The following is an 11,360-nucleotide window of genomic DNA, read 5'->3' on the forward strand; positions in this document are numbered from 1 at the left end:
AGAAATTGGGGGGATAGCTGAGAAAGGAGCACAGGTTGCAAGATTCTTTCCTGCCCCATCCTAAACTTCCACATGGGGGGGTTGTGAGGTTAAAGAGGGAGATGGAAGACCTTGCAAGCTGCCCTGAGCTATGAGGAAAAGTTCATGATATAAATCAATTCATTAATGCCATCAAGCGTGCAGAGTGTTCCCACCGGGATGTCAAGTTAAAGCAGGGGGGCAGAACGGCATGCCCAGTCCGCTTCCAGCCCGCCCCCTGCTGTCCACCAGCCCTCAGAGGCTCACCATATGGCCATGCCCCCTTTCTCTGGGGCCCAAATTTTTGGGAGGTTCAGCGGGTTTTGTGCTCATTTCTCCCACCTTGACTAAGCAGGGCCACTGCAGAAATCCATAGTGGAGTCAACAGGAATCTGAACTAGTTGGCTGGCTTTCCAGAGTTGTGTGGATTCCACCGAGTTGCTGGGCCTATTGGCGTGTGCGTGTGTGTGTGTGGGGATTAATCAACAGTTCTGCACAAATGTTATGTATACAAAAATATAAACAGAAACCTGACAAAAGCATCCTTTCTCTCCCTACCTTTTCCTTTGTCATGAATGCGCCTGTGCCCGTCCATTCAGTCCCTGAGCCGAGCACAGAATGAAAGGCAGGGCATGCGCCATGAAGCAGAGCGTCCTTCCTGGGGCCTGTGCGGGAGGCTGAGGCGTGCGAATGCCCGGGGGACGTTGCCCTGCCTCTCCCTCTGTCCCCACTTCTCCTTTGCCTGCCATCCCTGAAAGGGGGCTCCGGGGGGAGGGGGGGGCTCTGAAGCAGGGGCCTGCACTGAAGGATTTGGCTCATGGCCCCAACGACCAGCATAGCCCTTGCCATCACAGCTCTCTGCTGATAGCACTCTCTTCTCTGGGAGGAACACAGGACGGCCCTGTCCTTGTGAAACTGGAAGAGCTCCTGGACGCCACACAAGGGCAGCCTGTTCCCTTACGGAAATAGAAAACAAGCCTACGAGTCATCCAGAGATGCAAGTATTCGGGCGCAATCCTACGTATGCTCGGACCAAGAGAAGGCCTGCATTTCCCAGCTGGCCTCAGCCTCCCATGGTGGGATCTCTGGGCCGTTTTCAGCCTAAACCTGCCTAGGATTTCACCTTCAGCCCCTGGAACTCATTTCCCCTGCGTTTCACCAAGTAAGTCCCACAACACCCAGGTTTTTCTAATTCCATATGGGAAGGTAGGTCAAGGGCCATCCCTACAGGACCATTCCCCAGTGGGGCAAGCCCACCATGTGAGTCCTGAAGCCCTTCAGCTCAGGTAGGTGTGTGAGAGATGCCCTGCAGGTGACCTGACACTGCACAGAAGCTCAGCCTGAATTAGAGCAACCTGCACGTGTTCACAGAAAATGACAAGCTGGCTCAAACTATTTGTACCCATGGGGAAAAACAAGGAAAGTTTGCTTCAAGCTCGGTTTGGACTTTGGTTTCAGGTCCAGCTCAGCTCAGGAGCTTTTCTACATGAGGCAATTCTTGGGCACTCCTCATTGCCTGCATGGATTCTTCTGATGACGCCGTCCCTCCCCAGTATCCCTTCTGTGTTTTGAGAGAAACTCCTTGTCCAAAAAATGATTCGGGTTGAACTCATGAGGCGTCTCCCAATACTTGGGATCGTGAAGGACAGAGCACAGGTCTGCAATGATACGGGCCCCCTGCAGGGAAGAAAAGATTTGCTGAGAATGTTCCCAGAAGAGTGCATCTCAGGACTGTTCCTCACCCTCCCAGCACTCTTCACTCAGATCACGCACACTTTTCTCAGAGGAGGCAACTCACTGCAGAGAAGGCATCCAGCAGCCTGTCCCAGCTCAGCTCCTCCCTTGGGCAGAAGATGGCGGTGGTCTCCAGAGCTGGTGAGCCAAGGAGAGAGCATCCCTGAGGTGGGAGGGGCTCGCTGGCGGCCCCAGATTATTTCCCCCTTCCCTTTGACTTTTTCCACAGGCAACAACAGGTTGGCGGTCATGCTGGTGGGGTGATGCCTTCTCCCCAGGACCTGGTTTGCAAACTAGCCTCTGCAAACATCCTTCTTCTGTGAATTGGACACAGCGCTTGCTGCTAAGTTAGCTGCCTTCCTTCAAGGAGAACAAAGTGTGCTTTTCCTGTCCTTTCGCCAATCAGCAGCACGGCAGCAAAGGATGAAATCAAGCTACAAGGGACTGGGCTGACTCTCCTCTCTGCTGTGGGGTGACCCCCCCCCCCAGCAAATTGAGCTGGCAGACCCCTGTTTGGGTGGGAGCTATTGTGCTGCCCAGAAAAGAACTAATTAAGTAGATAAACCAAGTGATGGTTCTTGGTGCTGGGAGACAGGGTGGCAGCTCTGAGTGCATTCCATACCTTGGGAATGGGAATGCCGTTCATGCTCAGAGCCTTGGTACTCTGTCTTGGGAGCCCAAAAAACAAGGGATATTTGGAGCGCAGGATCTCATGAATGACCGCATTGGTGTAGGGCAGTTTCCTTTTATCTTCATAGCAGACAGAGCAGGAAGAACCAAAAACATCTTGGATCTCCTTGTGGACTTTCTCTGCACAAGAGCAAGGAAAGAGAAGCTTCATTTTTGGCATGATTTTTCCCTAGACCTGCAGGAGTGTCCCCCTCTGTGGCTTTAGCCCCCTGTTGCGAGGAGCGGGGGCTGAGGCTGCAGCAGGACTCCCCCCCTCCTGCCGGAGCCTCGCTCCCTGTCCACCAACCCATGCAATGCCTGTAGCTCCAGCCCCAGTGGGGCTCTTGCACTGCTGGACCCCAGCCAGTGCGGAGAGGACTGCTCCAAGGGTGGGGCACGGGGGAAAGACAAGGGGTGCTGCGGGGTCAGAGTCCTGCTCTGAGCTCACGAGGCAGGACAGGGGAGCTTTCGGGCAAACAAAGATGCTCAAGGTAAATATTATGCCTCCAACTCTTTATGTTTTCTTATTTGCATCACATTTATATCCAGCTTTTGTAGGAAGAATTCATGTATGTATATTTGACAGATGTTTTCAAAACATCAACTGTCTTTCCATAATTTGGGGGAGGGGGCACCTGTGTTTGCACAATAACCTCCAGAAAGGGGTGCAATTTCCAATTAAGGATGGTGGGTTTTGCTTGTTTATTTCCTGACTTGCACTAATTTTGGCCTTCAGTCCAAGAATCTTCTTCTCCAGGCTTTCTAAATGGGCAGCTTTAGGTTCCAGGCATACCAGAAGAGAAAGGTTCCTCTCACAGTTGGGCAAATGGTGTAAGATCCGGATCAAGAACAAACCGAGATAGCTTTCCCGGACATCCCTCCTCAGCACTGGAAGGCCACGAGCTTCCTCCTGATGTGCTTCTTCCGTTGCTTCTAACCACTACCTGGCTTTCTTCTGAAGGGGGAAACGAGATGCTTGTGGGTCCCTGAAACCAAAGCAGCTCCATGTACTCCACAGCTGCACCAGTCCGCCTGGCCGGTTATGGGTTGGGGGCGTGGCTATGAGGTCAGCAGTACCTACTTACGGCAGGAGGAATGTGCCCTGGCCACACCCCCTCAGTTGCAAAGGCTGAAGCCAACTGGCAGATGGGGATGGAATGCCCAGTGGTCCCAGCCTACTGTTCATGGCTGCTGGGGCCAGAAGGCAGGGAAATGGCGGCTGTTCCGAGCTATGCAACCGCCCATGTGAGGCATGTGTGGTGATCCAGGCAGGTCAAGTGCAGACGGTCTTTGTGGGAGAAGCATTAGCCTTTCAGTGGAGAGAGGTGCAACTTCTAAGGTGGAGCAAAAGCAGAGCACCAGGGAAAGTCAGGGTGGTGGAATAAGGGCACAGACACAGGAAGTGTGTGCCCACAAAGGTTCACGCAGGGACACACCCAAGTGGGCGGAGAAAAGCTGGCTGTGCTGTGGCTCTCTTACAGTATCCATGCTCCATCCACCAATGAAAATGGTAGACAGCAGAAAAAGAGAGGGAGAGAACCCTGCTGCATAAAGAGCCCCTCGGAATCTGCAGCCATTCCAGCAGCAGTTCATATGGTATTACAAATATGGTACAGGAGAGAGAGAGAGCACAGTCCAGTGGTCTGACACCAGGGAAGCAGTCACATAAAAGCAGTCCAGATGAGAGGGGGCTGGAGCAGGCCAGGAACAACAGGAGCACACAAGCACATGACAGGAGCAGGCCTGGAGCAGACTGGGGCACATAGGATCAGACAGGAGCAAGGCAGGAACAGGCTGGAGTGAGGCAGGGCAGAAGCCACCCGAGCAGGCACAGCTCAGAGATATGGGGCCAGAGCACAGAGTCACCAGGAAAACTTGTGCCGCTGTGGCAAAGAGCATCAGTGTCAGGAAGTCGTTCAGGCTGGTCTCTGGAGCCTCAGGCCGCACTGCGAGTTTGCTCCTCAGGTGTTCTTTGCAGGTGCCTGCAAGGTGCTCCTGGTTCTGCTGGCACTTGCGGGGTCGCTCAGGCCCTCCTCCTGACAGAGTATTTTCTCTCACTCTTTCTTTTCTTTTCCTTTTGCTTTTCCGTCGGGGCACACAAACGCATTTTCCTTTCTCCAATTTTCCAGGAAAAATAAGGCGTTGTAAAGCCTTTTTTTGGTTATGTATTTTTCCATGCTTAGTTCAGGATGGGTGCTGGCGCTGAAGGATGCCCTGGCCTGTGGCTGGGCTGCCTGACCGACGGCCCTCTCCTGCAGGGAGCTCCTCACGAACACCCTGCTTTGCTTCCTGTCACCACCAGGTGGCAGACGTTATTCCAGAACCACTGGTGGGGATCCTGGGCGATCGCAGGCAAGCCATTCTCCTTTGCCTCTGTCACCTGATAGACCAGGGGGTCAGTCCTGGAGGCTCAAACCCAATTGCACTCCTAGCCATTCCTCGCATCAAAAGAGGCCTCCATAGGCACATCTGTGACTGCGTAAGAGTTTATTTTTTTCCCAACACATACACTTACATAGAAAAAATACAGAACACAGGAAAACCTAACGTGAACAAAACAGACTAAAGTGAACAAAATAAAGTTGCCAAGGGAATTACAAACAACACAGCCCATATACTGCAGGCCCCAGAACCAACTCTTTTTGGCAAATTCTCATAGAGCATGGGAAGATATCTTCCCATGCTCTATGAGAATTTGCAAAAAAGAAAAAAGATTCATTATTCTATACATCAAAAGATTTTCTAACCAAATCTATTGCTTTCCTTTTCCCCTTCCAAACTCCCCTGGAATTCCATTAATCATGCTAAGCACAGTAAAATGTCCCTTTGTCGTTACATTCCTCTAATGGTCTTCTATTTACATAATTTGTTAGCTTTGCAATCGCTGCATATTCTGCTAAACTATTTCTCCATTCCTCAATGGTTGGGGGCTCTGATGATTTGGTAGGAGTTTCCGCAAGAGGCAGATGAACTGCCTACCAGCAGATAGGTATAATCAGAACACAGTATTAGAGATCAAAGGGTTTGCACAGAATGTTTGGCCTTTGAAATACCATGGGCAGTACAACACCTTCTAAAACAACTTTGGCACGTGGTTCAGGACATACCCAATGGCCAGTTCCTCACTTCCATGGCTATCGAGAGTGACACAGGGATGTGTTGCCCTCTAGTGCCCATGCTGAGAATAGCTCCGCACATTTCAAACGCAGTATTGCTTATCTAGCCTCCAGGCATCGGAACTGAGACATTTTAAGACCCACAAAGTAATGGAATCTTCCATTTGAATCATTCTGGGGTGCTTTAAATCCACTTATATCTTTTATGTTATCCTGCCTCCATACAATTTTCTCTACGTAGGACAGTCTGCTAGAGCATGAGGCCCAGGATTACTGAACAGAGAAATAAGACTAAAAATAGAGAAAGCCCTTGTCTGTTGGGACAGGGAAAGTTCCTCTGGACTGTTTGAATGAGATAATTCAGAATGGGAGCATACCAGAGCTCTATCTAGAACCACTGGTGGTGGTTGTTCTTTTGTAATATACACCTTTTATAAATGATGTGTTTCATACTCAGAGTTAGCAAATAAACATCAAATGATATTTCTACAAATACTTTCAGGTGCTTGTGCTTCTCGTTCATTTTTATTTTCCTAAATGCAACATAGAGGCTTATTACATAAATAACTGTCTACCATTAATTCTTCAGTATATGATTAGGGTTACATTTTTGTCCCATCTCTCTTCCAAAGAGATCAGTACATTACACATGGTCTCCTCTGAGCCACATGCCTTTAATCCTCATGATAGTTGGGATCTGTGGTCCAATAGTTAAGATTGAGGCACTAAGCCCAATACTCTAACTAGTAGGATGAGAGTTTCAGAATGCTGAAAGGGAACATTGGTCTTTGGAGACCCAGTGGCTGAGTAGGAAAGAAGAAAAAAACTGCTCATGATATCAAAGAAACTTCCTGCAAATGTTAAGTCAAATTCAACATCTTCAGCAAATTTCTGGAATTTTTCATCTGGAAAAATTCAGAGTCTGAATGTCAGAGCGCATCTCACATTGGATACTGAATTGGTGATGGACAATAGCGGGTCGAGTGATTGCCCAGGAAATGAAATTATATTAATATTAATCCAACCTCTCCTGTTAACACTGAGAGTGGAAAAAATGGCTACCTCTGCCCATTTTTCTGCTTCCTGGAAATCAAACTAAATACATGCAATTCCACTCCAAAATGCACAGAGTATAAAAGGATTTCTGCAGATTGTAGAGGTGCGTTGTGACCTTTTCCCCCAATAACAACGTCGAGTTAGTTCCATTCCGTTCCACTGCTCCCACTTTCTCTCCAACTAACAAAACAAGAGAAGCTGGGATCACAGCTGCCCCTTTTGCAACACGTTTAAACTTGTGCTGGAGAAGAAGTAATAAGGGAGTGTTTCTTTTTGAAGTTGACGGGTTAGGATCATGCCAATTATGGATGTTGAAAAGAGACTTCTCATATTCACTTACCAGCTCAGGGACAAATTGTCCATGTCAAAATGGTTCCTTTTTAGGATCAGACTGACTTCCTTCCCTCTAGAAAACAGACCCTCCTGGACAGGGCCCCCACCCATCTGATCCCGTTTGGGAAGGGGAAGAACTGCCCCAACGTGTCCCCCATGGAGTTTGTGGCTAGCCCCATACTGGCTGCTGTGGGGCCTGGCTAATCCAAAGAGAGGTGTGGGGTGCAGGCGGAGACTAGACCCTGGGAGGGAGGGAAATTACCAGCCAAGGCGAGAGGGGAGAGAAGGAGAGAGTCCAGACGCGGGATACTAGATGCTCGGCATGGGAAATGGTGGTGAAGTGGTAAGGCAGGGAAGAGGAAGCAAGCACAAGGCTGGAGGCTCGGAGTGGAGAGCAGTGGGAAGAAGGCGGCCAGATGGCGGGGGAACGGCGAGGCCATAGGAGGAGGGTGAAGGCGAGCGATGGGGATAGGGCAGGAATAGTGAGGATAATTCTTGGCAGCATCATGCAGGGGCATGCGAGCTTCTGCAGCACCTGAGCAAGAGGAGGAGACTGCAGACCCACCTCTGGTCCAAAGGGCTGGAGCAACGGAGCCCAGGAGCCCGCCCTGTTGACAGCGCATGGCCTGCCAGCGAACGGCAGAGCATCGATCCCGATGTTGCGGAGGGTGAGCGCAGGCAGGAGTTCGCTGGGCTGCTGCTGACAGCAGGGGGCACGGCAGGGGGCTGCTGGAGGGCAGGACAGCCTGCCGTGGGGCTTGCATGGCACCCCCTTGTCGAGCCTCAGGTGTCATGGAGGGGGCAGCTTTGCCCCCATGCTGAAAGGAGATTCAGCCATTTCCGTGTATGGAGTATGGGGGAAACAGTCTGGCCACAAAATGCTTCCTCATTCCCTGTGCATTGAGAAAGATCATTTTCTCCTGCTTCTTCCTTGTCAGGGGATAGATGAGTCAGTTTCCGTTCAGTGGGAGTGGCGTGTTGCCCTTTGGCAGGCAGCCTTTGTACTCATTGTTGCAAAAGCTGCACGAGAAATACTCACAACATCCGCCGAGAGAAAGGCAGAGCTCCTTTTGCTGGGTTCCCTCCACGGACCGTCTGGCTTGGCCGGCTGCAGAGGGTGAAGATGCTGCGGCACTTACTTTCCGCGCTCCAGGAGGGCTTGTCTCTCCCCGTGGTTCTGGTGTTCCTGGCTACCTTCCTGCTCCTTGCCGACTACCTGAAAGGGAGGCGCCCGAGGGGGTTTCCTCCGGGTCCCGTGCGTCTCCCCTTCCTGGGGAATCTTCTGCATGTTAGTGCCAGGAAGTCTTTTTCTGATATAGAGAAGGTAAGGATCGGGGCCAGTTGGAGGGACAAGGGCTGCAAGGAAACAGGTATAGACACCGCAGTTTCCAAAGGTTTAAACGTGCTGGAAGAGCTTGGGAGGAGTGGTCTGGGACACAAATCCTCCAGGACAAGTGGGAGGAACTGGGCACCTTTACTCTGAAGAAAAGAAGGCTGAGGGGCAACTGGACAGCGCTCTTCAGATGCTCTCTGCTGCCCCCAAGGGAACTGTGGGGACCTTTAGAAAAGCCTTCCCAGCCTCATGGGCTTCCAGTGCAGGATACGGGGCTTCAGTGGGACTTCAGGAGGGAGGTCTTGACGGCAAGATTGTTTGACAATGGAGGCAATTTCCCGGGGGGCAGTCAGGTGGACTCTCCATCCCGGTGGCTTCAGCAGAGCCTGGATCCATCTGCTGTGGGTTTGGCTCTGTCATTCCAGCATTTTTCCCTCCCGTTCAGTGCAATACAAGAGTGGAACCAGTTGCCTAGACAGCTCTCCCACACTAGAGGCATTCAAAAAGCATCTGGACAGTCATCTGGGTGAGATGGTATAAACTGGCATCCTGCAACAGCAGGGAGTTGAACATGATGGGATTCCTGGCCCCTTCCAGCTCTAGTATTCTATGATTCTCTGACTACATTGGCACAGCAAACATTTGAGTAATGATTAACTTGAAGGCAGAAAGAGTTGGATTCAGAAAGAAGTTTGACGCGTGCAGGCAGGAGCAGAGGGCACCAAGCCCGGCTCTGCCCGTGTGCCCTTCCAGCACCAGAATGACCGAGCCAAGAGAAACTGCCAAGAGTGAACAATCCAATACTCAAGAGTAAGTGGGGTGCACAATCAAAGGAACGTCTGCAGGTTGTTCTCCCAAACGGGAAATACGTGCAACATGTTGGCAGCCCCCAAAGGGGCTTCAAAGATGGAGTGTATACAAGATGCTTTTATAACCTATCAGTTGCATACAGCTTGGGAAAGTTTGGAGATCGGGTACACAGCATGCTGGAGGCATATGAGGATGAAGCAATAGGGGATGAACACAACAGACAAGAGAAGAACCTTCAAGGAGATTGAGACATTAGCATGTCTAAGGAATGCCCCAAAGGACCGGCTTCTCAGGACAGGGACACGAGCATTTCTGCATTTCTAAGGTGTACGTGGGAAGCAAGACTCACATCCTAATCAGGTCAGGAATCCCATCTGAGGTCTTCAACTGTTCATACAGTGCCAGCCTTTCAGCAGCCATATAAGGGCCAAACCTCTGCGCTTTTGCCCTGACAAAACCAACCAAATAACATTTATTTTCAGTGATTCTTTCTTAGCCTTTAAAATATATGGCAAAGAAGTGATATTGATCAACAAAACATGGCATCTGTTGGTGCTGTTTTATGGGTTGTTCAAGTGAACAAGAGAAGCAGTTCCTCGATAGTGCCAAGTACAGGAAACAGCAGCAGATTCCCCGCGCCCCACACAAATGGTTCTCCTCGTCCACTCGATGTCCCCCATTCTGGGGCAAAGCTCTAAGGCCACAGATGGCAAGGACAGAAGATCCTCGGGGAGCACCAACCAATTTATCCAAATTCAGTACACAATTACATTAACCGATCAGCAGTTTGACAGATGAACCTGGAATGCATCTAGTCTTGTCTACTTTTCCCATTTCAGCTTAGAGAAAAATATGGCAACGTCCTCAGCCTGCAGCTTGCAAGCATGCAGTTTGTGGTTGTGAGTGGGCTGCCGCTGGTGAAGGAAGTCCTTGTCCATCAGGGTGAAAATTTTGTAGATCGTCCAGAATTGCCTTTTACACGTGAAGTCTTTGGGTCATATGGTGAGTTTCTTTTCATAAAGTTCCATTGCTTGCTTGCTTGCTTGCTTGCTTGCTTGCTTGCTTGCTTGCTTGCTTGTTTTTAAAAGGTGTGCACACATTATGTGATTCTGTGAAATAGCCTTCTCAGCCTCATGCTGCGGCAATATGCTGGATTACAACTCCCACCTCCCCTGCTGATACAGCCTGCCACCTGGGGATGATGTGAGTTGTAACCTAACACAACTGGCTGCTACCGTGTTCCGAAAACGGGTTTAGATGTTTTCACAAGTTCTCAATGGATGCTTCAGTGTTGCATTTCCACTATTGATAGTGGAAATGTAACTACCTGGGACCCAAGGGTGTGTTTCAGACAAAGCTTCTGCTGGCCATGGTCCCAGATCAGCATACTAATTGAGCAAGGTGTAGTTACTGGACAGGTGGAAGATTGCGCTAGCTGAGCAAATGGGTTCTCTGGCATATGTGCTGAGCTTCGCCTGTTTATCTCACCTGCTTCTGAAGACGGAAGAGCTTCCTGACTAACACAGAGAAGCTACCTATCCTGCCAGGTGGACCCCTGACGGCTGTCCCTTCTGGGAGCAGGATGGGTGGGAGGTGCCCACGGACTGGAGTGCCCAACCTGTGCGCAGAGCTGACCTCCATTGCAGCAGCACTTGTATCCCTCCCATCCTCTGATCCCTGATCTTTATACTGTTTCTCTGTTTATTTGCCATTGTGCCAATAATTAGACTTGTGCTAATTGTTGGGTGGGTGCCAGATCACTTCTGATACCTTAACTATTGTTTCTATGGGTAAAAAGTTGAGTTCATCTGCTACAGACGAGACTTGGAAGAGCAGCAAGAAGGAACGACAAATGATACCTGGTTACCTGAAGGAGCGCTTACATCCATATATGCCCGACCGCCCCTTGAGATCTGCGGGAGAGGCCCTTCTCTGGGAACCCTCCGTGAAAAAAATTAGGAGGGTATGTACTCGGAGGAGGGCTTTCTCAGCGGTGGCGCCTAAGTTATGGAATGCGCTCCCCAGAGAGGTCCGCCTGGCGCTGTCGTTATTTGTTTTTCGGCGCCAGGTGAAGACCTTTTTATTTAAACGTCATTTTAATTGTTAACAACATTTACTTATTTATCTGGCCAGGGCGACTTCTTTTCTTTTCTTTTATAACTTCTTTTATATCATTTATATTTTTTATTTATTTTATATTATTAATTTTAATTTTATATTGTTATTTTTTATATTGTATTGTATTGTGTTGTAAGCCGCCCTGAGGCTTCGGCAAGGGGCGGCATAGAAAT

General features: G+C 49.9%; 2 protein-coding genes across 2 annotated transcripts in view; one reads left to right on the forward strand and one right to left on the reverse strand.

Moving 5' to 3' along the window:
- Positions 1 to 7,787, reverse strand: part of LOC123025299 (cytochrome P450 2K6-like) — an 8,027-nt gene extending 240 nt beyond the window's left edge. The window contains exons 1-3 of the mRNA XM_044433890.1: positions 7,492 to 7,787; positions 2,375 to 2,562; positions 1,539 to 1,695 (exon numbers count right to left, since the gene is read on the reverse strand). Of these exons, the coding sequence (XP_044289825.1) occupies positions 1,539 to 1,695; positions 2,375 to 2,562; positions 7,492 to 7,720 (574 nt within the window). The 5' untranslated portion in view covers positions 7,721 to 7,787. The remainder of the gene's footprint in view (positions 1 to 1,538; positions 1,696 to 2,374; positions 2,563 to 7,491) is intronic.
- A 1-nt stretch (position 7,788) lies between these two features.
- Positions 7,789 to 11,360, forward strand: part of LOC123025300 (cytochrome P450 2J1-like) — a 7,571-nt gene continuing 3,999 nt past the window's right edge. The window contains exons 1-3 of the mRNA XM_044433891.1: positions 7,789 to 8,250; positions 9,909 to 10,071; positions 10,868 to 10,984. Coding sequence (XP_044289826.1) covers positions 8,050 to 8,250; positions 9,909 to 10,071; positions 10,868 to 10,984 — 481 coding nt within the window. The 5' untranslated portion in view covers positions 7,789 to 8,049. The remainder of the gene's footprint in view (positions 8,251 to 9,908; positions 10,072 to 10,867; positions 10,985 to 11,360) is intronic.

This window comes from Varanus komodoensis, unplaced genomic scaffold (genome assembly GCF_004798865.1).
Source record: "Varanus komodoensis strain SLA01 unplaced genomic scaffold, ASM479886v1 scaffold262, whole genome shotgun sequence".
NCBI lineage: Eukaryota > Metazoa > Chordata > Lepidosauria > Squamata > Varanidae > Varanus > Varanus komodoensis.